Source organism: Kogia breviceps, chromosome 2 (assembly GCF_026419965.1).
Source record: "Kogia breviceps isolate mKogBre1 chromosome 2, mKogBre1 haplotype 1, whole genome shotgun sequence".
NCBI classification, from domain to species: domain Eukaryota; kingdom Metazoa; phylum Chordata; class Mammalia; order Artiodactyla; family Physeteridae; genus Kogia; species Kogia breviceps.
The window spans coordinates 201,802,673-201,828,619 of NC_081311.1; the positions used below are offsets into that span (position 1 = coordinate 201,802,673).

The 25,947-nt window shown below is 51.8% G+C and overlaps 1 protein-coding gene across 6 annotated transcripts; it reads left to right on the forward strand.

The window, feature by feature from the left end:
- The first annotated feature begins 2,245 nt into the window (after positions 1–2,245).
- On the forward strand, positions 2,246–24,573 carry ING5 (inhibitor of growth family member 5). Of its 6 annotated transcripts, none has more exons than XM_067027401.1 (9): positions 2,282–2,386; positions 4,629–4,700; positions 7,245–7,411; positions 8,761–8,872; positions 9,041–9,131; positions 19,428–19,563; positions 19,656–19,717; positions 20,083–20,186; positions 21,248–24,573. In XM_067027401.1, the coding sequence occupies exons 1-8, from the start codon at positions 2,350–2,352 to the stop codon at positions 20,135–20,137; spliced, it is 732 nt and encodes a 243-aa protein (XP_066883502.1). In that variant the 5' UTR covers positions 2,282–2,349; the 3' UTR covers positions 20,138–20,186; positions 21,248–24,573. The 6 variants fall into 6 exon arrangements, with proteins under 6 accessions (XP_058907784.1, XP_066883502.1, XP_066883501.1 ...); XM_067027400.1 differs by having other exon boundaries at positions 2,299–2,386; positions 9,038–9,131; XM_059051801.2 differs by lacking the exon at positions 20,083–20,186 and having other exon boundaries at positions 2,246–2,386; positions 9,038–9,131.
- Positions 24,574–25,947: the final 1,374 nt, after the last annotated feature.

Sequence of the window (25,947 nt, forward strand, 5' to 3'; positions counted from 1 at the left end):
TAAGAAAACCAACAGCTCAACTTAAAAACTGGGCAAAAGATCTGAACAGACACCTCACCAGAGATGTACAGGTAGCAAATATGCATGTGAAAAGGTGCCCCACATCCTTTGTCTTTAGGGAACTGGAAATAAAATGAGATGCCTCTACATGTCTATCAGCATGGCCAAAATCCAGAACACTGACAACACGAAATGCTGGCCAGGATGTGGAGCAACAGGAACTCTCATTCGTTGCTGGTGGGGATGCAAAATGGCACAGCTCATTCTGGAAGACAGTTTGGTGGGTGCTTTCTTTTTTTAAAAAAATTAATTAATTTTTATTTTTGGATGCATTGGGTCTTTGTTGCTATGCTCGGGCTTTTCTCTAGTTGTGGCGAGTGGGGGCTATTCTTTGTTATGGCGCACAGGCTTCTCATTGCAGTGGCTTCTCTTGTTTGCGGATCATGGGCTCTAGGCGAGCAGGCTTCAGTAGTTGTGGCTCGCGGGCCCTAGAGCACAGGCTCAGTAGTTGTGGCGCAGGGGCTTAGTTGCTCCACAGCATGTGGGATTTTCCCGGACCAGGGCTCGAACCTGTGTCCCCTGCATTGGCACGCGGATTCTTAACCACTGCGCCACCAGGGAAGTCCCAGTTTGGCAGTTTCTTACAAAACTAAACATAATCTTACAGTGTGACCCAGCAATTACAGTTCTTGGTATTTACCCAAAGGAGTTTAAGAAAATGTCCACACAAAAACCAAAAAACGAATGATTATAGCAGCTTTATTTATAATTGACAAAACTTGGATGCAACCAACATGTCTTCAGTAGGTTAATGGAGGGACTTCCCTGGTGGTCCAGTGGTTAAGACTCTGTGCTTCCACTGCAGGGGGCACAGGTTCAATCCCTGGGTGGGGAACTAAGATCCCGTGTGCTGGGCGGCATGGCCAAAAATAGATAACTAAATAATAGGTGAATGGATAAGATGTGGAACATATAGACAATGGAACATTCTTTAGCATTAAGAAGAAATGAGGGCTTCCCTAGTGGCGCAGTGGTTGAGAGTCCGCCTGCCGATGCAGAGGACACGGGTTCGTGCCCCGGTCGGGGAAGATCCCACATGCCGCGGAGCGGCTGGGCCCATGAGCCATGGCCGCTGAGCCTGTGCGTCCGGAGCCTGTGCTCTGCAACGGGAGAGGCCGCAGCAGTGAGAGGCCCGCATACCGCAAAAAAAAAAAAAAAAAAGTAGAAATTAGCCATCCAGCCACAAAAAGGAATGGAGGAAAATGCCTATTACTAAGTGAAAGAAGCCAATCTGAAAGCGCTATATACTGTATGATTTCAACTATATGACATCCTGGAAAATGCAGAACTAGAGACGGTGGAAAGATCAGTATTTGCCAGGGGTTCGGGGGCAGGGAGAGGGATGAATAGGAGAAGCAGACGATTTTTAGGGCAGTGCAGCTCTTCTGTGTGATACTGTAATGGTGGATACTTAACATAATTGTACAACACAGAATGATTTGTAATGTAAACCATGGACTTTAGTTAATAACAATGTAACAATATTGCTTCATCAATTTTAATAAATGTACCCCACCCATGGAAAATGTTTATAATGAAGGAAACCGTGTGTATGTGTGGAGGGGGTGTATAAGAACTCTATATTTCCTTCTCGATTTTTCTGAAAACCAAAAACTGCTCTAAAGTCTATTAATAAAAACACTTATCTACTTAAAACAATAAAAAGGTGGGTAGTGTGCAATTATGTACGCGAGCGCGCGTGTGTGCATTTTCACATCAAGCATTAAATGGGGCCAGAAAGGTTGCACTGAAACTGCTATCATTTAGATTGAAAGGTGAGCAAGATAATCACAGTCCTGTAACTTCGGGAGGTTGGGAAACTGTAAATCCCTGTACAGTTTGAATTTCTACAATGAAGATAAAATTGGCAAAACAATGAACGTGTTTCCATTCTTAAATATCTGCCTGGGGTTTAGTGAAGAGTTCACGGAGGAGGGTGTACCTTTAAACGTGCATTTTCAGTGATGAAAGACTGCCCCCGGCCGACCCCAGGAATCGCAGGAGTCTGGGTCCGCTTGGCCCCGGAGGCCACGCCTCCTAGGGGACGGGACGCGCTCCAGGTCCCCGCAGCCCGACACCTGCTCCGCCCGCCCCGCCGGGACCGCCCAGCTCCCGCGCGACACCTCGCGCTGCCCCGACCGGAAGCCGTGGGGCGGGTTCAGACGGTGCCCCGCCCCGGAAGGCGACCAATCAGCGCGCGGAGCTCATTAATAGTGACCACGCCGGTCCCGCCTCCGCCTCTCGCGGGGCCACCGCCCGCGCAGACCCAGAGCGCGGCCGCAGACGAAGATGGCGACTGCCATGTACTTGGAGCACTACCTGGACAGTAAGCGCCCCCCGCGTCCCCTAGGCCCACCGCCCTGGCCGGGCTGCCCCCGCCGCGCCCCACCCCGCGCACTAGGCTCCGCGCGCGGACCCCTGGGCACGTGGGGGCTGCGGGACGGCCCGGAGACGGCGGGAGCGGCTGAGGCATGCGCGGGGCGGGAGGGCCCACGAGGGAGGGGCGCGGGGGGTGAGGCGCGGGGTCCCGCCGTCACGGTCGCGCCAATTCCAGGTGCGTCACGGCGGGGCGGGGCCGGCGGTTGCTGGGCGGGGTCAGCGCGGCTCGGCTCCACCCTCCCAGGCTCAGCCCCTCCCACTTTCGCCATAGGCCCCACTCTCCTCCCTAGGACCCATCTTCCTTGGCTGGGCCCCGCCCCTCATTCACGAGGCCACGCCCACTTCGTCTTCGGACCCGCCCCTCAATCTAGGCCCCGCCCCTCCGAGTCCCGTCCCCTGGGTCTCTGGGCCGGGTTTGGGGTGCCCAGGGCCTGGGGGTTCTGTGTTCTGTGTCTGCTTGTGCTGTGACCTGGGAGTCGCTTCCAAGCCTCAGTTCGTGCATCTGCAAGGCATGATGGCGTGGAGGGTCTCTGAGGGCACCTGTCTTTGTGCAGGGGGTTGGGGGCGCTACGTAGGCGTGTGGGTAGGGTGTTCAAGGCAGTGATCATCACAGTGGGCCGACGTCCCGAGGCGTCACACAGGTTGCACCCTCTGGAGGACTCCTGAGCAGGTGGTTATTTGCCGCATTTCACAGTGGGGGTGATGCAGCGTCAGAGGCTAAGTAGCTTGTCAAGGTCACTCACTGGAGAGTGGCGATCCCACGTTTGAGCCCTGCGGTCCGACTCCAGTCTGGCCCTGGCGGGGGTTATGGTCTGGGGATGCGGGCTGGTGGGGATTTTGCCCGGTAGCTCTGGAGCCCTGTGCTGCACTGGGGATTTTCAGTCATCCGGTCCTGGGCACCCAGACCCCCACCCGAGGTTGCTGAGAGTAGGGAGTGAACCCCGGCTCCGGGGAAGGCAGTGGGGATCCAGCCCTCCCCAAGGGGGTCTCCCAGGCATGGCCCAACCTGAGCACAGTGTCCTGGGCCGGAGAGCACCGTGGAGGGAGGGGCTTCCCCACTGTTGGCACTGGAGAGACCTACACTCAGGTGCCTGTTCGGGGTGCTGTGGCTTTCCCTCCTCTGACCCGGTGACTGCCCAGGAGGCCCCAGGAGGAGGGTCTGAGGAACACGATTCCTGTCCTATGAGGGACACCCATGTGAAGGCTTGCGGACGGAGGCCCCTGCTCACTCCCTGAGCACCTGCTGTGTGCCAAGAAGACATGATCCCTGTTTTCCTGGAACTGGCCCTCAAATGAGAGAGAGAGAGTTTTTAAAAGTTCACAGAAGTTTAAAGGTCATGAAGGAGCCCAGCAGGTCTGAGGGTGCAGGGGTGGCACTGTCTTGAGAGCCCTGGTAGGACAGCAGGGGAGCCCACAGGGAGGACGTGGTGGGCCTGGAGGCCGTGGGTGGGTCAGTGCCGCTCTCTGCGAGAGCTGGGAAGCACTGGGACTTAAGCAGCAGCTTTGTACAATTAGAGCTCTTAGAGTGGTCATCTGTGGAGGGGGCCCGTCCTGGCTGCGGGCAGGTGGGGAGCTTGGCCTGGACTAGGAGCCTGGCCGTGCAGACAGGAGAGCAGTGTGGGGCAGGGTCCTTAGCTGTGCTGTCCCGCACAGTCTGTTTGATTTTAAATAAACTCAAGTAAAATGAGAAGTTCAGTCCCTCAGTTGTACTGGCCCCATTTCAGGTGCTCAGTAGCCCCGTGTGGCCAGTGCGTGCTGTGTCGGGAAACGCTGTCCTGGCATAAAGTTCTACCGCACGGCCCTGGTGGGCACCACCCAGTGCCCTGAGTTCACAGTAGAGTCGGGGGAGAGCAAGGAGGACCTGGGGTTTGGGCTTGTTCTCTGTGGTGGGGTGTCTGCGGGGAAGGAGTGGCCTGGGGTCTGCCCTCTGCTCGCCTCTGACTTCTCGAGCTTCTGACAAGTTCTGAAGCGCTTCAGCCTATTGCCAGTGTGAAATAGGGGAGGGCTGGATTCCCCACTGTCTTCAATGTTTGGCTCGTGTCCCTGGAAAAAGATACCGTGATTCTTCTTCTCTCCAAACCCTAACAGAAACAGAAGCCAGGATGGGCTTATTGTTTGTAGCCTTGAAGTATGAAGTTTGGAAGGCAGGTTTTTGTCCTGCTGTTGAGAAGCATGTGTCTGTGTTTCAGGTATCGAGAACCTTCCCTGTGAGCTTCAGAGGAACTTCCAGCTGATGCGAGAGCTGGACCAGAGGACAGAAGGTGGGTTCAGACCTTTCAGAACAGCTAGGATGTGGGGAGCAGCTCCCCAAGTCCAGGAGTGGAGCACCGGCATCCTGGGGGTGGCGCACTGGTCTTCCAGGGACCTGGGGCAGTGGGCTGCTGTCCAGCCTGGGCTGCAGGTGTTGGGTAGTGTGTCAGAGAGAGTTCTGAGTCTTTTTTTTTTTTTTTTTAAATTTATTTACTTTTGGCTGCATTGGGTCTTCGTTACTGCGCGAGGGCTTCTCTCTAGTTGTGGAGAGCAGGGACTGCTCTTTGTTGTGGTGTGCGGGCTTCCCATTGCGGTGGCTGCTCTTGGTGTGGAGCATGGGCTCTAGGCACACGGGCTTCAGTAGTTGCAGCACGCGGCTTCAGTAGTTGTGGCTTGTGGGTTCAGTAGTTGTGGCTTGCAGGCTCTAGAGCGCAGGCTCAGTAGTTGTGGCACATGGGCTTAGTTGCTCCGTGGCGTGTGGGATCTTCCTGGACCAGGGCTCGAACCCCGGTCCCCTGCACTGGCAGGTGGATTCTTAACCACTGCACCACCAGGGAAGCCCCTAGTGCTGAGTCTTTAGAGTCAAACTTAGTCCCTTGTGTCCCTACACGTCTCCATGTCACATCTTTATAATCGTCATCCTCTCCCGCAGTCAAAATATTTGTTACCTTTTCTTTCCTTTAAAAGATTTTCTATTTTCAAACTATGTGTACATAGTTTAAACAGTCCTTTTAGATCTTTTGGTATTTAACTCCCTATTTCTAAACAGTTCATTTTTGCTGCTGTTTCTTACTTTATTTCCTTTTGGTTTTAGACTTTATCTATTCAGTCATTACAAAAAGTGAAGATTTATGTCTCCAGTTGTGCCCTGCTTGGTTCATGCGCACACAGCTCCCTCCCCCCGTCTCCTGGGTGTAATGGACTAGAATTTGAACTGTGGTGATGCTGTGCTGTCCAGTGACGCTGTTTCTTTCCTGGGCTGCTGTGTCGGTAGTTTACCACATGCCATGCTCACATGCCCTGTTTGGAGTAACTGTCTTTTTCTTGGAGTTCTTAATTGCTTTGCTTGTTGGTTTTGTTTTCCTCATTTTCAGTGTGCCTGCTGCACCAGGTTACCTGCCAGTTCTGTGTGTGCTCTCCATGGAGACCTCTCTCCTGGAGCCTCTGTCCTTCAGTCTCATCCGGGCCGACTGTTTCCGGGCCTGCTACACATGCCTTGCCCTAGGTCTTCCTCGGCTCTCCCTTTGCTCCTCTTTGGCATGGAGCCCTGTTTCCTAGGTTGTAAACATACTACTTCTTGATTTGCCCGTTTGTTTCAGAGGAGCCTTTTCTCTGGGAGCTTCCAGAAGGAAATTTACGGCAGGGTAAATTTCTTATACCATTGCATGTCTGAAAATGCAGCAGTGAATAGTTTGGCTGGGTATCGAATTCCAGATTGACAGGCATTTCCCCCAGAATGTGGCAGGCGTTGCTGCATTGTCTCCCAGCTTCTGTGTTGCTATTGAGAAGTCTGATGCCATTTGGGTTTCTCATCCTTTGAATACGTGATCTTTTTTTCCCTTTCCTATTTAGAAGCTTGTAGGCTTTTCTCTTTATCCCTGAGGTTTTACATTTCATGGTGATGTGCTTGGGTATGGGCACTTTTTCACTCATTGTGCTGGGCACATGTTTTGCAAGATTGGAATAGCTGTGGGTTTTCACTAAGGAACAGCTTCCTGACTAGTGAATACAGAGATTTCTTTTATGGTGAGATAAAGCATTTGTATTCAGAAATAAGCATAAACATTTGTAGATTGCTTAGCAAATAGCACCTGGAGAACCTCTCCCCAGTTGGAGAAATGGAGCCTCTAGTGCCTGGGGGCCTGTGTGATCCTCATGAGCAGGCCCCCCTTCCCCAAGGGGTACACCCTGAGTTTTCACCTGTAAGAATGGTTTTCTCACCTCTCTAAACCAGACTTAAGAGTTGCGTCTGTCTTTGCCTTTAACATCAATGGAATCATGCAGTGTGTTTTCCTTTGTGTCTTGCTTTTCTTGCTCAGTGTCACCTTTTGTGGGATTAACCGATGTTGTTATGTTTTTTTTGTTGCTGGGTAGCGTTCTGTTGTGTGAATGGACCACAGCTTATTTACCTGTTTTACTGTAGATTGGACGTTTGGCTTGTTTTCTGTTATCTGCAGTTATGAATGTTTTCCCATGTGTACCCTGGCCTCTAAATCTTGAGGGTATGTACCTGAGAGTAGCCTGCTGGGTCATAGGTAAGGTGAGCACATCATTTATTATTCAAACAATAATAAATGGACTCTTCCAACTTGAGAGTCCAAGAGGGCACGATGAACCCTTGCTGGGGCAGCGTCGTACGTTGGGACTGTCATGGGCGCACTGCCCTGGTCGGGGTGTCTGCTTGTGTCCCTGATCCAAAGTGTTTGGGAAAGCTGTGCCCGCCACCGGCGGCCAGTTTGGGCCAGCCGCGTCTTTGCTGGCACTTGTCATTGTCAAGCTTTATTGGTTGCCAGTCTGGTGAGCGTGTCCTGGCTTTTTGCCCATTACTCGATCAGACAAGAAAGCCGAGATCGACATCCTGGCTGCAGAGTATATCTCCGCGGTGAAGACTCTGTCTCCGGACCAGCGCGTGGAGCGCCTGCAGAAGATCCAGAGCGCCTACAGCAAGTGCAGGGAGTACAGCGACGACAAGGTGCAGCTGGCCATGCAGACCTACGAGATGGTGAGGGGGTGGGGAAGCGGCGCAGGGGCGGTGCCTCCCACAGACAGGCTCCTCCCTTTCGGGCAGCAAGGGGGAGGCTGCTCAGAAACAGGGCGTTGAGGTGGAGGCTGGGCTGCGGTGGAGCGATGCTGCTAGAGAGCAAGTGCACATCGGAGGAGTCCTCGTCCTGGGACCGTTACTGCGGTCTTGTGTCCTGTGCCCGTTTTGCTTGTTCATTTATATATACTTTTAATGCTTATTTTTGTCAGCTTTAGGTAAAGTCCTAGGATTGGTTTTGTCCAGTGTCCTCTCAATTCCGCTTCTCTTGGGGTTTGCAAGATGGCACAGAGCCGTTCTGCGACGCACATGAGGTCGTGTAGTGAGGCTCCCGTCCTTGCCTCCCCCAATAAAACAAACAGTGATTTTTTTTTTTTTTTTTTTTTTTTTGGTATGTGGGCCTCTCACTGCTGTGGCCTCTCCCGTTGCGGAGCACAGGCTCCGGACGCACAGGCTCAGCGGCCACGGCTCAGGGGCCCAGCCGCTCCGCGGCACGTGGGATCTTCCCAGACCAGGGCACGAACCCGTGTCTCCTGCATTGGCAGGCAGACTCCCAACCACTGCACCACCAGGGAAGCTCCAAACTGATTTTTTAAAGCCTGAAATCAGTTGTGTTTGAGAGAGAATCCTCTAGGAGGAGAGCTTAATGCTTATGTTTGGGACCTTTGATGCTCCAGTGTGCTAAATCCTTTGAGTAATCAGCCTGTCTTCCAAGGAGTTAGGTGTGATCAACGTCCTTAAGACAGTCCGTTTTCTCTCTGACGTGTAATGAAGCTTAGGACTGTGGTTCATTTCCAGTTGGGGGCTGTGATGGACGATGTTGGACTGCTGTCACCAGCCAGCTGGTGCTGTGTCTCATGACGTCCTTGTAGCTACAGGAACATCCCCTCTGTCACGGGCAGTTGTCCTGTGCGGTCCCTCCTTCCAGCTCTGTCCTGAACTCCGTCTTCAACAGTCATTTTCTGTTGACGAACCTACAGCTCTTCACATTTTACTGATTTTACGTCAGGATCTAGTATCCAAGGTCCTCAGCCCTTTACTTCATTGCATCTTATGGCTCTGTTTCTCATTGTTGCCTGCCTTCAAGGTTTTTTCCCTGAGTAGGATTTATTCTGTTGATGGGGAACAATGTGGGGAAAAAAGACCCTTGCATCAGGTTGGAAATAGCAGGCCTTGTTCTAGCAGAGTATTTTTACTTCTAGACTCAATTTAAGGGCCAGACAGTGCTTTCTGCTTGACGTCAGGAGCATTTGTGACCCTGAGGCGTTTTGCTCTGAGTTTCGAACGGAATGTGTGAGCATCCTTCTGTGTAGGTGGATAAGCACATCCGGAGGCTTGATGCGGACCTGGCTCGCTTCGAGGCGGACCTGAAGGACAAGATGGAGGGCAGCGACTTCGAAAGCTCTGGAGGACGGGGGCTAAAAAGCAAGTCTGTTAATTTTTCTTCATTTTGTTATTGTTAACTATGGAGTTTTGAAGAATTTTGTCTGATAAGTGTATTAGGAACATTATGGTAAATATCATATTTGGGTAAATCTTGTCCTGCTTCAGTGAAATCTGTGAACAAAGTTGTGGTCTTTATTGTTTCAGAAGGTCGAGGTCAGAAAGAAAAGAGGGGCTCCCGGGGTCGTGGCAGGAGGACCTCAGAAGAAGACACCCCAAAGAAGAAGAAGCATAAAGGAGGGTGAGAGGTGCTTTTTTTCTCTTTTTCCCTGAAGAACACCATTGGTATTTGCTCAGGATGGAAACACCGGTGACTGCTAAGGCTGAGGAAGTGCTTACCCGTGCCGGGTGTGCTGTAGTTCTTCCGGCTTTGCCCGTGCCGGGCGTGCTGTAGTTCTTCCGGCTTTGCCCGTGCCGGGCGTGCTGTAACTCTTCCGGCTTTGCCCGTGCCGGGCGTGCTGTAGTTCTTCCGGCTTTGCCCGTGCCGGGCGTGCTGTAGTTCTTCCGGCTTTGCCCGTGTGCCGGGTGTGCTGTAACTCTTCCGGCTTTGCCCGTGCCGGGTGTGCTGCAGCTCTTCCGGCTTTGCCCGTGCCGGGTGTGCTGTAGTTCTTCCGGCTTTGCCCGTGTGCCAGGTGTGCTGCAGCTCTTCCGGCTTTGCCCGTGCCGGGTGTGCTGCAGTTCTTGCGGCTTTGCCCGTGTGCCGGGTGTGCTGTAACTCTTCCAGCTTTGCCCGTGCCGGGTGTGCTGTAACTCTTCCAGCTTTGCCCGTGCCGGGTGTGCTGCAGCTCTTCCGGCTTTGCCCGTGCCGGGTGTGCTGTAGTTCTTCCGGCTTTGCCCGTGCCGGGCGTGCTGTAACTCTTCCGGCTTTGCCCGTGCCGGGTGTGCTGTAGTTCTTCCGGCTTTGCCCGTGCCGGGTCAGTTGGTCCTCATAGCAACTTGAGGGAACAGTGTTGCAGTCGTGGAGACCGAGGCTTCGGAGCTCCTGGGTTTGCACCAGGCAGTCTGACTCTAGAACTCATTCTCTTAGCCACTGCGTGCCCTGCCTTTTAAGAGACACGGTGATGTTTGGTGCAGTTCAAGCTAAGCCACTCCCTAGTAGTTGAATACACATCTGTTGATCATTTTATATATAAATACATGTTTTAGATGTATTCATTTTAAAATTGTGTGACTGCATTTATTAAATATCCATGTCATTTAACTTGAACTTCAGAATATTTCATTTAAAGCACTCTCTCACTTGCTACCCCCTACCCGCCAAGATAGCTTCATAGAATATGAATGTGGTGCTTCATCCTCCAAGATAGTGTAACATTGCTTCATAGAAGATGCTAAAATGCCAAGGGGCTTCTGTGGAGATGATTCTGACAGTTATGGGGAGAGCTCAGAAGAGTTAGTTTTCGACAAAAGAAAAGTTTTGGTTCTTAAACCCGGTGTTTAAACTTTTATCTTAAAAAAAAAAAAACCCAAATAGTGTCTTTGTATTGTAAAGTAATGCACAGATGCAGAAGACCACATAACAAATGTGTAGTTTAACGAATTACCATAAGAGGCACATCCTTGTAATCATTGCCTGGTCGGTGACTAACGCTCCCTGGGGGGCCCTTCCCCTTACCCCGTCAGAATCACCACTTCCTCAGCCCCAGACACACAAGACCCAGACAGACAGGGTGTTCACTTCCATTCTTTCTTTGTAGTTTTGTCCCCGACACGTGCACTCCTGGACCCTATAGTTTAGTCTTGTTGCTTTTTTTTTTTTAACCTTTTAGATTAACTTCATTAAGGAATAATTTACATAACAATAAAATGTTCTCATTTTAAGTATACAGTTTGATGCTGTATTCAACTTCTTTAAAGTTATAGAACTAGTCAACCTTTCTATTTCTTCTTGAGTCAGTTTTGGTAATCTACATCTTCCGAGGAATTTGTTGTTTCATATAAGTTGTCACATTTATTGACATCTAGTTATTCATAATATTACTTTATTATTATTCTGATGTTATAGGTTCTGTACTGATGCTCAACTCTTTTAGACCTGAAATTGATTATTTATGTCTTCTCTCATTTTGCCTTGATCTTTTCAGAAAACTAGCTTTTGGTTTCATTGATTTTAGTTTTTTTCTCTACTGTTTGTTTTCTATTTCACTTATTTCTGCTAATATCTTTATTCTTTCTGTCCTCCTACTTAGCCTGGATTTACTTTGCTTTTCTTTTTCTAGCTTTTTAAGGTGGAAGTAGCTTAGATCATTGATTTACATACTTCCCTTCTTTTCTAATATAAATATTTAAAGCTATAAACTTTCTTCTAATTACTGTTTTAGCTGCATCACACAAATTTTGATATGTTATGTTTTTATTTTTATTCCATTCAAAATATTTAAAGTTTTCTTTTGTGATTTTTCTTTGACCCGTAGCTTATATAGAAGTATGTTTCTCAGCTTCCAAATAATTTGAGATTTTGAAGGTAACTTTCTAATTTCAATTTCTAATTTAGTTTTGCTGTGATCAGAGAACTTCTGTAATTGAAATCATCTGAAAGTGATTAAGTTTTGGGTTATGGTTTATGGTCTATTTTTCTGAATGTTCCATATATAATTGAAAGCAATGTGTATCTTACTGTTGTTGGATAGATGTCAGTTATATAACTTTGTTGACACACTGCTCAAGTTTTATGTATCCTGACAGATACTCTGTTTACTTGTATAAATTACTGAGAGAAGAGTGTTGAGATCACCAACTCTAGACATGGATTTGTCTATTTCTCCTCCTGCTCTGTGAGTTTCTGCTTCATATATTTTGAAGCTCTGTTATTTGGAGGTACATACACATTTAGGTTTTTTAAAAATAATTGACTTCTTTATCATTATTTTGTTGTCCTTCATAATATTCTTTGTTTTGAAGTCTGTTTTGTCTAATATTACTATAGCCATTCCAGGTGTCTTACAGTGAGTTTTTACATGGTGTGTTTTTTCCCTTTTTCATTCTTTTACTTTCACCACATTTGTGTTTTTGTATTTAGAGTGAGTTTCTTGAAAGCAGCAAATAATTGAGTGTTGCTTTTTTATCAAGTCTGAAAATTTCCTTCTTTTCATTGCCCTATTTAGACTATTCAGATTTAATGTAATTAGTGATATGGTTGGATTTAAATTTACTATCTTGCTGTTAGTTGTCTCCTTGTCCCATCTGTTCTTTTCCTGTCCTCTTTTGGATTAATCATGTATTTTTTCAGTATTCCATTTTTTTTAAGTGGGGGTCAATGGCATCTCAAAGAAATCTTAGTTTTCATTTTATTATTTTTTATTTTTTATTTTTTTGTTTGTTTTTTGGCTGCGCAGCATGGCTTGCGGGATCTTAGTTCCCTGATCTAACCAGGTCCCTGGCAGTGAAAGTGCTGTGTCCTGTTTTATTAACTTACCACAAAGAATTTCAAATAATATTATACTATTTCATGTTTAATGTAAGAGCCTACGTGGGTATTCTTTTGTTTTCTGCCTCTTGTCCTTTGTGTTATTATCAAAAATTTTACTTCTATATATGACATAAGTCTCTGAATATATTGTTGTTATTGTTTTAGGTTTAAATCATTGCTTATCTTAAACACATTTTAAAATTTGAGAAAAAGTTTTATATTTAGTCCATATATTTACCATTTCCAATGCCCTTCACTATATTTAGATGCAGATTTCCATCTGGTATCACTTCTTTTCTGCCTGAAGAACCTTCTGTAATGTGTGTGTGTGTGTGTGTGTGGGTGTGGGTGTGGGTGTGGGTGTGGGTGTGGGTGGTACGCAGGCCTCTCACTATTGTGGCCTCTCTCGTTGCAGAGCACAGGCTCCAGACGCACAGGCTCAGCAGCCATGGCTCATGGGCCTAGCTGCTCCGCGGCATGTGGGATCCTCCCGGACTGGGGCACAAACCCGTGTCCCCTGCATTGGCAGGCGGACTCTCAACCGCTGTGCCACCAGGGAAGCCCTCTTTAACATTTTTTACAGTGCAGGTTTGCTGATGGTGATGAATTTTCTGTTTTTGTTTCTTTGAAAATATCTTTATTTCACTTCCATCTTTGAAGGATATTCTTGTTGGATATAAAGTTTTAGGTTGACTTTTTTTCTTTCATCACTAAAGATGTCCTGTTGTTTTCCATCTTGCATTGATACTGATGAGAAATTAGTGGTAATTCTTATCTTTGTTCTTCTGTATATAAGTGGCTTTATTTATTTTTGCTGCTTCTAAGGTTTCCATTTAGCAACTTGATTTCTAAAAAAATTTATTTGTTTTATTTATTTATTTTTGGCTGTGTTGGGCTTCATTGCTGCACGCGGGCTTTCTCTCATTGTGGCGAGCAGCGGCTGCTCTTCGTTGCAGTGCACGGGCTTCTCACTGTGGTGGCTTCTCTTGTGGAGCATGGGCTCTAGGCACACGGGCTTCAGTAGTTGCAGCTAGCAGGCTCAGTAGTGTATGTAGCTCACGGGCTCCAGAGCACAGGCTCAGTAGTTGTGGCGCAGGGCTTAGTTGCTCCGCAGCATGTGGGATCTTCCTGGACCAGGGCTCAAACCTGTGTCCCCTGCATTGGCAGGCAGACTCTCAACCACTGCGCCACCAGGGAAGCCCCACAGCAAATTGATTTTTAACAGTTTAATTATGATGTGTCCTCGCGTGTGTTTTTTGTGTGTTTTCTGCTTGGAGTTCATTGAGCTTCTGGGAACTGTTAGTTTATAGTTTGCATCAATTTGTAATTTTTCAGCCAGTTTTTCAAATTTTTTTTTCTGTTCTCTTTTGTCCTTTTTATGGGACTCCAATCATACATGTGCTTGATATTTTCCTACAGATCACTGAGGCTCTGCGTATTATTTTGTCAGAAATTTTCTTTCTACGCTTCCATTTGGATAGTTTCTATTACTTTATCTTCAAGTCTTTTCTTCCTTGTTGTCTAATTTAATCTTGATCTCCTTTAGTGAATCTTTGATTTAAGAAATTTTCTTCTCAGGAAGTTCTGTTTCTTTTTTTATATACCTGCCATTTCTGTTATTACACATATATTTTTCTTTATATCTTTGAATGTATTATTTTACAACAGCTTTTTAAAAAACTTTCTCTTCTGATTCTGTGTCATTTCCAGGTCTATTTCTTTTTTTTTTTAAAGCTGCTTTATTAAGGTATGATTGATATACAAAGAACAGTATATATTTAATGCATACATTTTGATGAGTTTGGCAGGTCTCTTTCTGTTGACTGCTTTTTCTGTGGTTGTAAATCACATTTTCCTCCTCCTTCACACGTCTAGTAATTTTTTAAAAAAATTAATTTATTTTTGGCTGCATTGGGTCTTTGTTGCTGTGCGTGGGCTTTCTCTATTTGCTGCGGGTGGGGGCTACTCTTTGTTGTGGTAAGTGGGCTTCTCATTGCAGTGGCTTCTCTTGTTGCAGAGCACAGGCTCTAGGCACGCAGGCTCTAGAGCGCAGGCTCAGTAGTTGTGGCGCACGCACTTAGTTGCTCTGTGGCATGTGGGATCTTCCCGGACCAGGGCTCGAATCCATGTCCCCTGCATTGGCAGGCGGATTCTTAACCACTGCAACACCAGGGAAGCCCCCATCTAGTAATTTTTGACTCGTTGTTAAGACAGTGTCAGTGTCATGTGGTTGAATATCAGGATTTTGTTGTCTTTGTTTAATGGGTGTTGAATTTTAAAAATTCATTAAAATTTTTGTCACTAGTTTAATCACCTGTGGAGCAGCTTGATCCTTTGTAGGCACATTTTTAACGTTAGTTAAAAAAACCTTTTTCTTAATATGCCAGGTAGTAAATATTTTAGGCTTGTAGGCCATATTGTCTCTGTTGTGACCACTCAACTCTGCTGTTTAATATTGAAAGCATCCACAGAAAATATGTAGATGAATGATGTGACTGTGTTTCATTAACACTTCATTTGTAGAAAAGGCAGCCAACTGCGGCTGTATTTTGCCAACCCCTAGGTTAGAGTAGCCTTTACTCTAGGGTTGGTTAAACCCTCCTGCTAAGGTGTGACCCTTCTGGGTTCTCCTCTGAATGTATTTGGTGTTTGACGAGGTCTCTCCGTTCTGGCTGGTTGGAACTTGAATGTTGCCCAGGCTGCGTGTGAGCTCTGGGAATTGTTCAGCTCATGGGTCCCTGGTATTCTCTGCCTGGCCTTGTGGATTGTCACTCTGTGCACAGGCAGCTTAATCTTTAGCTAAAAACTCAAATGGATCTGTTTGCAGATTTCCAGAGTGCACTCTCTCTAGCTTCCTCTTTTCCAGCACCCTGCCCCCAAGTTCCAGCAGCCTCACCCTCCCTGAGCTTTGGTTTTGCCCTCCTTCTAGACATGCAGGCTTTGCTCCTCTAAGGACTGGCTTGTGGAAAGTGTGTCCAGGCAGAAAGCTGAGAAGGTCGTAGGTCTCACCTGGCTTGTTTTCTTTCTCAGGATCGCTATCCTTTGCTGCCTTCTGTGTAGTGTCTGGAAACTCCTACTTCAGGTATCTTGTCCAGTTTTCTACTTGTTCATAGTAGGAGGGCAGTTCAGTACCTGTTATTTCGTCAGGGTCATTTTTAGGTAAAGTTTCTTTAATGCGTAAGTTTTTCTCCATCCCTTTCTTTTCTTCATAATTTTCCTTCTGGAAGGACCTGCGCTGTTTGGCTTGTAGCATTCTCCAGAGTCTGGATGTTGCTGATGAGATGTGAACCCTTGTGAGAGCCTTTTTGTTGAGCATTTAGACAGTGCATCTCCTTCTTGTTTGCTCTGCAGGGTGATCCGGGGGCATGCATCGACCTGTGTGTGTTCTTACTGAAGCCGGTTTTGTAGATCTGGCAGGACGTTTAATGCTGGGCCATGAGACCTGTGTCAGAGGTGATTGAAAGCATCTGCCTTATGGTGGATGTTTGTTGACTGTGTGGCAACAGTTAGGCTGTGTCCGTTGCAGATGGATGAGACCGTAAATGTTACAGGTGACCCTTGAACAATGTGGGGCTTGGGGCGCTAGCCCTCCTTGCAGCTGGAAGTCCACGTATCACCTTACCGTCAGCCCTCTGAGTCTGAGATGCCACACATCTGAGGGTTCATCCTACCGCGGGTCACATAGCACTGTACCATGTACTCACTGAAGAAAACCTGTGTGTAAGTGGGCTCACGCACTTCAAACCCGCCTTGGTCAAGGGTCAGCTGTAAGTCTGCATACTGTAGTCTTCATTCTGGAACACCCATTTGATTTCCTTTTTACAGATTTTAGTTTCTTTTTGAAAATTCTCCATATTTGCATCTCTCTTATTTACATTTTCTTTATAATGTGTGTTTAAAGCCCTTCTCTGCTGATTTTAACATCTGGGTCGTCTCTGCATCCGCTTCTGTCTGCCTGCTTTCCTCTGGTTACCCCTCCTGCTTTTTCACGTCATGTACTTGTTCCATTGTCTGGCCTTGGAGGTGCTGGAGAGGGAGGTCCCTGTGCTCCCCCAGAATGGCTTTTGCCCTTCTTTGGTCCAGGCAGATGGAGCAGGCCTGGGGCGGGGTGGCAAAGGTGGCAGGGGGCCTCCTGGCTCCTGACGGAGAAGCCAGAGCGTCTGTTTTGCTGCCCCAGTGGCTCTCTGCAGGCAGTGCTTGGCTTGCCTTCCTGCGGAGGCCTTCCTGCGGAGGTCTGGAGGAGGAGGCTGGCTGCTCAGAGACCAGGGATGTCACTCTGCAGCCTCTGCTTGGCCCCAGGGTCAGTAAATGGACTGTAGGGTCACGGCCGTGTGTGCAGGGTGCTGCAGAGTCGCTGTGGTCCCCAGTGGGCATCCGGGCCTCGGCTAAGCAGGGGAGACGGATGGCCCGCTCCCTCGGCTGCTGCCCCTTCCTCAGCCCTAGGGCATCTGGCCTGTGTCACTCCACAGCTGTCCAGTGTCTTTAAAGTATGACCTTAGCAGTCTGTCGGGTTTGTCTTTCACCCTGCGGTGGCAGCAGTGTTCCGCACCTTCCTGCTCAGGGCCCGGAGGTGTGCCGGCCTCCTCTGGGGACGAGCAGGTGTTCTCCTGTGTCCCTTCCTCTCCGTGAGTCCCCTTGGAGGGACAAGACCCTGGCTCCCTGGTGCAGTGGGAACCTCCCTGACGGGTGCGTGCCTGGCCATGGCTCACACCTCGGGGATGACCCGGGTGTCTCACCCTGTCTCTGCGGACGTGCTGGAGCCGGCCGGGCCCGTAGCTTCCCCCTCATTGAGCGGGGCTGGCGTGCGTGTCGCCGGCTGCTGTTCGAAGTGCTGGCCGCAGCAGTGGCAGGTGAGAAGGGGTAGTCAGGGCTGGCGACATTGGCAGAGCCCTCGGTAAGTCGAGCTGGACCTGGCGCTTCCGCGTGAACCGTTTGCTCTCCACGGCCACCCCGGGCGGCGGTGCCGTGACTGCCCCAGTTTACTGACAGAGGGGGCCGGGGGTGCTGAGGCCCGCTCTGCCGTGTGACCGGGGGCGCCCTGTCCCTGGGGGCCGTTGGGACAGGACGGGGCCGGGGCCGTGTCTGGAGAGGACAGGACACCCGCGGGCCGGGTGCGGGCCAGTGTCCTCCGCCTGCCGGCGCTGTGGCTTCACGGCCTGCCTTGGGGTGAGGCTGCAGTTCCAGGGTCAGAGGCAGGTCCTGTCGCCCTGCGGGGCCGAGCAGGGGGGCCACCCAAATGGCGAGCGCCAGACCTCGGGTGCGTCCTAGCTCTCTTTACGGCCCGTGAGCCAGGCAGGATCTGCATGCGGACGCGGGGGCCGTTCCTCCTGAGGATGAGTAGCGGTGCCTGTCGGGGGGCGTGTCCTGAAGCGCCTGGGATGCGCGTGGGGGGGCGATGCGCGTGGGGCTCCATGGGTGGCTGGTGAAGGGTGCCCACCACGTCCCGGGGTCCGGAGTCGGGGGCAGCACTGCTGCCCGGGGGCTCGCCCTGGCCTGCCCCAGGGATGGGCTCGGCCAGCAAGAAGGGCCCTCGTGGGCTAGGGCCCCCGTGACCTCCCGGCCGCTTCCCTCCACCCTCCCACCCCAGAGGCCCCTCCAGGTCAGACTGGAGGGGCGGTGGTGTGGGGTCCCAGGCCTGCTTGCTGGCTGGGGGTGTCCTCACTGGGGCGTCCTCACAAGCCCTGCAGCCTCTCCTACTGCCATGCACCCGGCCAGTGCCCTTGAACCCGGGGTGACGGGCGCAGATTGCGCGGCAGCTGGAACTGTGCAGCGTGGTCGAGCCTCAAGCAGAACGCACGGAGCAGACGAGGCGAGGTCTGTGCCAGAGTCGAGAAGCACCGCAGGAGAGGCGCGAGTCCGCTGGTGGGTGGCTGCTGCGGGGGTTTGCACTGATTCCGCGGGAGGTGCCTGGGAGGGAGGCCCCTGGCGGCAGGACAGGACCCCGCGGGCAGTGACACAGCGCCCCAGCCCGAAGGCCTGCTCGCAGCTGTGCCGGAAGCAGTTTGAAAGCGCAGGGGCCCGGACGCGTTTCCGTGACGTCCCCAGAGACGGAAAGCAGAGCCCACACAGAGGGAGGGCCGTGGGTGGCAGTTGCACGGGCACCGGTCGTACTTGTGTCAGGGACGGTGTGCGGCCAGGACGCCTTGTGTCAGGGACGGTGTGCGGCCGGGACGCCTTGCTGGGCCGGGAGGCCGGTTGCAAAGGCACAGCGTGTTTCTAGACCCTGGTGCACAGGGAGCACGTGAGCAGTGAATCCCTTTGGGGACCAGATTTTCTTCGTTTCACCCCGATCAGTATATTCAGATCGCCCAGCAGCCGCCGTGTCTTAGCTTTCCCTTTGCTGTGTTCCTCGTGTGACTTGCTGTGTTTGATTAGCAAGTACGCATTTGAATCTGCGCCTGTGCTTTTTATTTTGGGGGTGGGGGAGGGAGGGTTTTCTTTCTGTACTGGTGGGAACGTACTGTCTACACCAGCCTGAGCTCGCGGTTTTTATTTTAAATAACGAAACACATGAGAGTCGATTCCACGAGCCCTTCCCTGTGTGCAGCTGCAGAGCCGCAGGCAGCGAGCGGATCAGAGGGCGGTGGTGCAGGGGTCTGGCTGGGCTGTGGGTGGAGCCCAGAGGGCAGCTGGGGGGTGCGGGGTGACAGGCCTGCATGCTTCCCTGGCGTGGGCAGGTGAGGGCGGCCCTGCTGACAGGGGGCAGCTGGGTAGGTGGTGGTGGGCTCCTGGGGGTTAGGGCCAGGGCAAGGCGAGGGGAGCAGGGGCTCCTGTGGCTTTCGCGGCGAGGTGGTGGCCCTTCTTGTGGGGGAGGTGCAGGGCAAGCTGGCAGAGTCAGGGCTGCTCAGATGCCTGGGCTGCCTGGATGGGCTCAGGTGGGTCCTTGGATGTTGCCAGGTGTCCACTGGTGGTGGTGACGTGTGCCTGCCCTGGCTGGGGAGAGGCCGCGGGAGGCTGGGGGGTGCCGGGGCCAGGCGTGGTTCCTGTCCCCGGGGGCACTGGTCCGGATGCTGAGTGGTGAGTGCCTCCCCCTGACACCCTCCCACGCCTTCGTGCACGGCCTTGTCTGGCACCATCCGGGGCAGCTTGTCCCCCACCCCCCTGCTCACCGCCGTCGTTTCCCCACAGGTCCGAGTTCACCGATACCATCCTGTCGGTGCATCCCTCTGACGTGCTGGACATGCCCGTGGACCCGAACGAGCCCACCTACTGCCTGTGCCACCAGGTGTCCTACGGGGAGATGATCGGCTGTGACAACCCGGACGTGAGTGGGGCCTCGCTGGGGCCTGGGGTGGCGCCCTCGGGGCGGGTGGCACCCCGAGCGCGGGGCTGACCACCTCCTTCTTCGCCTTGCAGTGCCCCATCGAGTGGTTTCACTTCGCCTGTGTGGACCTGACCACGAAGCCCAAAGGAAAGTGGTCAGTATGGGCGCCGGCTTTCCTGGAGCACTGGGTGAGCGGCTGGGCCGAGGGCCTGCCCGCTGCCGCTGGTCATGGTGCCTGGGCCTGGGCTGCAGGGGACACCCACCCACCTCACGCGGGGCTGCGGCTTTTATTACGCTTGCATAACGTAGGGACCTGTGAGCAACATGGGTTTGAACCACTTAGATGCGGATATTTTTCAATGGTAAATACTGCCGTGCTCTGTGATTCCCGGTGGGTTGGATCTGCGGGTGTGGACGGCCAACTAAGTTATATGTGATTTTCAACTGTGCAAAGAGTCGGTGCTCCAACCCCGTCCTTGATCGAGGGTGACCTGCACTTCCTGTTCCCCCAAACCACAGCCATTCTGACTCTTTGAGTGAGGCAGAGATGATCACAGATGCAAATGGAGAATGAAGAGTCCTTCCCCGGGGAGCTTTGACGAAAGATGAAGAACGTTAACCAGGTCTTGGCCGGGTGCAGGGCAGGCACCCTCAGCGCCGCGGGCTTTCCGTTCCATCGAGGAGTCGCGCCATGGGTCATGGCGCCATCTAATCCGTCCTGTGTTCAGTGGGCAGCGTCAGCTTTAGTGTGCATGAAATCTGTTTTTGCTGACCTGTGCTGAAGCGAAGTCCCGGGAACAGGAGGCGGGGAGGGCGATTTGAGTTTGACTTGGACGTGGTGGGTTCGAGTTGTTTGTGGGACTTCTGGGTGGAAGAGTCTAGTAGGCACTGGAAAATCATTTCCTTTCGGGAGGAGAGGGTCTGCCCGCCACTTGCTGGGAACAGGGCGGGACGGGCAGAGCTGGTCGGGAAGCCAGGGCGTGGCCCCAGTCCGCTGCTGTCTACCTCCCGGCTTCCCTGGGCTCCCCTGGGAGATGGCAGAGAGCAGGCTGCTTCCCACCTAGGTCTGAGACCTGAGCCCGTGTCTGGGAGTCTGCACGCCGTGCTCACTGGTGCAGCATTGCCCTCCACCCCAGGGCCCGGTAGGGCCGGGTGCACTTACTGGCCTGGACCAGGTGCTGGTGGCCGGGGCCGGGGCAGCTGCATCACGCGGGATCAGCTGCCTCCCTTCTGTTTTGGGGCTGCCAGGGCCCAGGAGGACCAAGAGCAGCCTCCTGTGTCTCTGGCTCTGGAACCTGCTTGCCCAGGGTCAGCAGGGCCCGCTCAGCCCCACAGGGCGGGTGGGGGTCTGCTCCTGCCCGGTTAAGGGGCCCCGCCCGACTGCTCACCTCCCACTCGGTCCCAGTGGCGCTCTCATGGCGCAGGGAGGACCCATGAGCTTGATCGAGCGGAATGCTCGTGTGTAAACACCATGCTCTCGCCGACCGTATCTTATCCACCAACTTCAGAACAGACGTGCTGGATGGAATGGCCCATGTGGGGGGTTTTCCCCGGTGGGAAGGCTGCACTCTCTGCGTTTGTGGGTCTCTGTCCTGGTGCCATTTCCGCAGCGTCCAGCCATCCTGGAAACGGGGTCTGGCCGCCCACGTGCAGAGGGCCCCTCACTGTGCCTTTCTCATCACAGGTTCTGTCCACGGTGTGTTCAGGAAAGGAGAAAGAAGAAGTAAGGAAGAGGCGGACGCCCGGACCAGAAGATCACGTTAATATATCCCTTCGTTCACGTCGCAATATTTTATCTTCATTTTAAAATGACCTTGTTTCCAATGATATTTAATAACTCAATGGCCAGTTGTAATTCTGGATATTTCCTAAAACAAACAAGAAGCCACCTGAGCCCTGTTGCCCAGAGGAGTGACCCTAGGGGACTTACCACAGTGACTCCATTCTCATGACTTTTCGTACAGACCCCTGGCCCCAAGCATGGCGGTCACAGCGAGTGGCCCCAGGACTTCGAGGGGTGTGCGTGCCTGGTACACTGCCATCGCTTTGCAGCTGGAGATGTGAGCCCTGGTTATCTGTCTGTGGTTTCCTGGGGCTGCTCCCCGAGAGCCCGGCACCACTGCCGGCACCCTGACCCTCACTGAGAGTGTGGTTCATGCGGAGCCTGGCGGCGAACCTGGGAAGGGTCGGCTCTCCCGGGCGGCAGCGGTCTCAGCCTCGCTGTGCACTGCCTTTTCGTCTGGACTCCTGCTTTCCCTCCACGAGGGGTTTACTTTCTGGAGTAGACGGCTCTCCATTAGCGAACGATAAGAGACGGCCCAGCAGACGGGCTGATGTTCTGTTTCCCTGGGAATTCCTGGCGTTTTTACTGTGAAGATGAATTATCGTGGTAGCATGAAGATAGTGGTCTGTGTGAATATGAAGTGAGTCCAGGCCGCTAGGGGCTGATTTGAAACCTGTTTATTTGCACAGCAGATCAGCAGCTTAGATTGAGGAGACAATTATGTGATGTGATTTGTGAATTTCTTGTGCCACAATAGCAGTTCTGGATGAAGCTAGGAAACTAGAGTGTCCTTTCTCTAAACAGCATTCACCAAACCGACTTTGAACCATCTTTTTGGTAGTAGTTGGGGTAGATTGCATACCTTTGGTGTGTTGATTCCGTGTGTGATGATGGTCCATAAAGCGTGACTTCTGCAGGTGTCCTCGGACTTGAGAGCCTCTGGCGTGCATTTACGGAAGGGAAACCTGCTTCTGTATTCAGGCCAGAAGTCCATGAGACAGACTTGGGGCTGAGATTCCCAATTTCGAAGAACCTTGTTTGCTTTATAAGGAAGGCCGTCTGGAATGATACACCCGCCTCCTCCTGAGGTCTTGTTACTATAGATGCTCCTCCTATTTTCTAATATTCACCAAGGAGAGGAAAGAAAGCAGAGGGAACCTGTGAGGCTGTGTCCTAGACGGGGCCACTCCCCGCAGAGGTAGTTAATATTCAGCAGATGAAAGCGGGGTCTGGCTGGGGTCTGCGTCTGAGCTTCCCAGTGGGGCTTCGCCTGCGCCCCGTGTCCGACTCTGTCCTTTCTGGAGGGAGCTGATGGATGGCATTTGATTCCAGATGACCGTGGGCAGGTCGGTTCAGCACGTGTGGCCTGTCCAGTCTCGGGACGGGGTAGGGGGTCAGCCGCTGCTGCAGCTTGTCCCTGGAGGATCCCGGAGCTGCACGGCTTTCTAGAACCGATGCCCTTCTGCTGCCCTAGAGAAGGGGGGCCGTGTCCGGACGAGTGCTGTCAGCACCCTCAGTCTCAGCATTGGCTGGAAACCCAGCGGCGTTGGTATTCAGTAACTTAGGTTTTTGTTAACACAGGTGTTTAAGGATTGTGGGCAATAAACGTGGAAAAAATTTTTTTCTTCACTCTTTTACCAGTTTTTGTGGAGAAGGTAGGTAAGTACAGTAAGCCTGTGGTGATTCTTTAGAAGCTAATTTAATATTTGCATTTCATCTTTGAACACTTCACACCCGCTGTTATTGCGGGAAAGCGATGGTGTTTGTGGATGCAGGTTGCTGGCTGATTCAATTGGGATTCTCACCTGGTTTCCTGAGGCCGCGGTCGTTTCCCAGGAAGGATGACCGACTTCTCTGTCTTAAGCTTTTGTTTAAAGTCCGATGGTACCATCCTGCTTGTCACTGTGTAACATCCCACGTGTGGACCTTTTTTTTTTTTTTTTAAAGTTTCTGTGCTTATATGTTTCTAGTGTTTACTTTTTGCTGGTTACAATAATATCACCAAAATAATATGCACGTAGCTTAGGAGAAAACGGAAAACATGAGCAGAGTAGAAAGAGTCCCCGGAGCATTGTTTGGCCTCCCTGAACGCCAGTGCTGCCTGTGACAGAAGACACGCGGTGGCCATGTGGTCGGGCACGTCCTGGCCCGAGGGGACGGCTGGAGCCCATGCTGCTCGCGCCGTCCTCTGAGGCCCCCCACCTTCATTGGGATGCTCGCGGGGCTCCGGGGCTGATGCTGGAGGCGGCTCTGGAGCCCCGCCCGACCCTCGCCGAGGTGGAGGCTGCCCTGGGCCGTCGCTGCATTTCTGAGCAAGCGAGAGTGCCGGCCCTCTGTGGCTGTGGGGCTTACTTGTGGGGGAAGAGGTTTCTCGTGCAGAGGAGAAGCAGAGTTGTTCCCTTGTTTCCAGTGCTGTCTTTCTTATCTGTTGGCAGTTGGAGAAACAGCCTCTCGTTTTCCTGCAGGAGAACACATGCTGCACCAATAAAAGCAGGTGTTAAACTTGGGCCTCTGTGGCTGGGCTCGTGGCTGGGCCGCATACACTGAGGCCTGTGTGACTGTCCCCACTGCAGGCTGGGCCCCTGAGCAGGTGGACGTGAACCTGGTGCTGGCAGGGCCACGTGAGCTGGGTGGCGTCCCATCCGCCCAGGGCAGCAGGCGCCGGACGCAGCCTCAGGCAGCAGTGACGGGGTGGGTGTGAGGGAGCTGCGGGGTGTGTGGGGACAGTGGCCGCCTCCTGACCCATCGCTGGCAGCCCTTGGCGAGGACTGCTTCAAGCAGTAACACTGTCTGAAGAGCAGCTTCCCTGTGTGGCCACAGCCAGGGCCTGACCCGGTGCGGGGCTGGGACACCTGTCACGGCGTGGAAGGTTTCAGGCTTTCCTCAAGTTTTAGTGAACAGTGGTTGGTCCTCATTACCTGTGTCGAGAGGAATTTTAAATGGGACATCTAAGAAAAATGTTCTCGTTCAGGAGAGAGTTCTGTGAGGTTCCTTCCTAGTGTGCACTTGTGGTGTTCATCAGACCACATCTCGTCCAAGATGATGCAGCTTTAACACGAATGTTACATTGTATTTTCAAGGAATTATTATTGATGTTCTCTTTGTAAAGGAAAGATAATATTGTAAATCTTTTTATTAAATAATGTAAAGATGTATATCTGTATTTTTGGATCATGTTATAGATTATGGATATATTGTTTAATGAATAAAGTATTTTTTGGAACAAACATTTGAGAGTGCATCCTTTGGGGACGCAACAAAACTTCAACATCGTATCTGGAGATGAGAAGCACATCCTATGTGGCATGTTGAAGGGGACGTGCAGTGGGCCAGAGGGGGTGTGTCACTGCCACGGGCCTGGGCAGGACCCCCGGCCGCACCTGGGTCGGTGGACAGCCTTGGTCCCCAAGCTCACAAGAAAGGTAAGTGCTTAGGGTGCTGTGGGTCGCTTTCCAGAGGCTTAAGGCGCTTCCTTTGGAACAGAAGTTTCACCCTCTAGGCCTGCTTGGGCGCCAAGGCCCTGTGGGAACTAAACAACTCTTAGGACGTTCCCTTGACGAGTGTTAACAGTCAGGGTCCAGAAGCCCAACCTGGTCACCGTGGGTTGGGAGAGCACAGCCAGGCAACCATTTTCCGGATGAAGCCTGGTTCACAGACTCGGGTCCTTGGCTGGAGCGGAGCCTTTGGCTCTGGAGGAAGGCCTGTGACTTTCCTCTCCCTGTACCATCTTGCCCCACGGACACCAGGGCTGCCTGCCTGGGAAAAGGAGGCACCAGCTCTTTGTTTTGGGGGTGGGGTGCTAATCTGCACTGTTGCTGGTTCCCAGAGCTCCAGGATACCATTAGTCTGGTCACAGCGAGGGCCCACGGCAATCGCGTGGTTAGGTAACGTTTGTCTGGATGGGTCCACAGGTCCCTCTGTGGTTATCTTCCCAGTGCCTGAGTGTGTCATTGAAACAGACATAATGGCTGGCAGGATGGCCACGTTGACCTGTGGAGCGAGGGTCGTCACGGTAGGAAGGGCCAGGTGGAAGGCCTGGAGTGTCCTCTCCCTGCCAGGGCATAAGCCAAAGGCAGGATGTCTCCTTGATGGGATGGTCAGGGGTGATGTTCCTAGCACACCCCATTAACTTACCTGTGAAGGGGTGGGTGGATCTTAAGGAGTATGGTTTACTGAAGATGTGGGTGAGCCCCCCGGTGCAGCTGCTGTTCCTGATAAGGCGTGGTTACCAGAGCAGAACGTACGCTCTTGGCAGGTGGCACGTCGTTGTTGATCTGGCCAGTGCCAATATGCAGGGACCACCGGAATCTTCGTTCTGTTGATACTTGGCCGAGCTGGCAGCACACCGTCACGGCCCTGCCTTGGTCCACGTACGCACGCTCGCTCTCTGCAGTCCCTGGGCCAGGGATTGTCATCCTAGCATCCCACAGAACATCCCTCCTGTCTGCCTCACCAAGAACTCTGGAACTGATGAGCCAGACACGTACTGGAGGTGCCTTGGTAGGACATGTGGGGGCCAGAGGGTGGGAAGAGAACTCTACTCTGGGTACTAGGGACTGTGTTAGTCAGCAAAGTAGAAACCACTGTTAGTTATTGTAACA

What these genes read in the sequence shown, in the direction of transcription:
- ING5 (XM_067027400.1), top strand. Translation starts at nt 2,350, where the DNA reads ATGGCGACTGCCATGTACTTGGAGCACTACCTGGACA. An exon ending in CTTGGAGCACTACCTGGACA is followed by an intron (nt 2,387 to 4,628) that starts GTAAGCGCCCCC and finishes TCTGTGTTTCAG; the next exon opens with GTATCGAGAACCTTCCCTGT. An exon ending in TCGGCTGTGACAACCCGGAC is followed by an intron (nt 19,564 to 19,655) that starts GTGAGTGGGGCC and finishes TTCGCCTTGCAG; the next exon opens with TGCCCCATCGAGTGGTTTCA.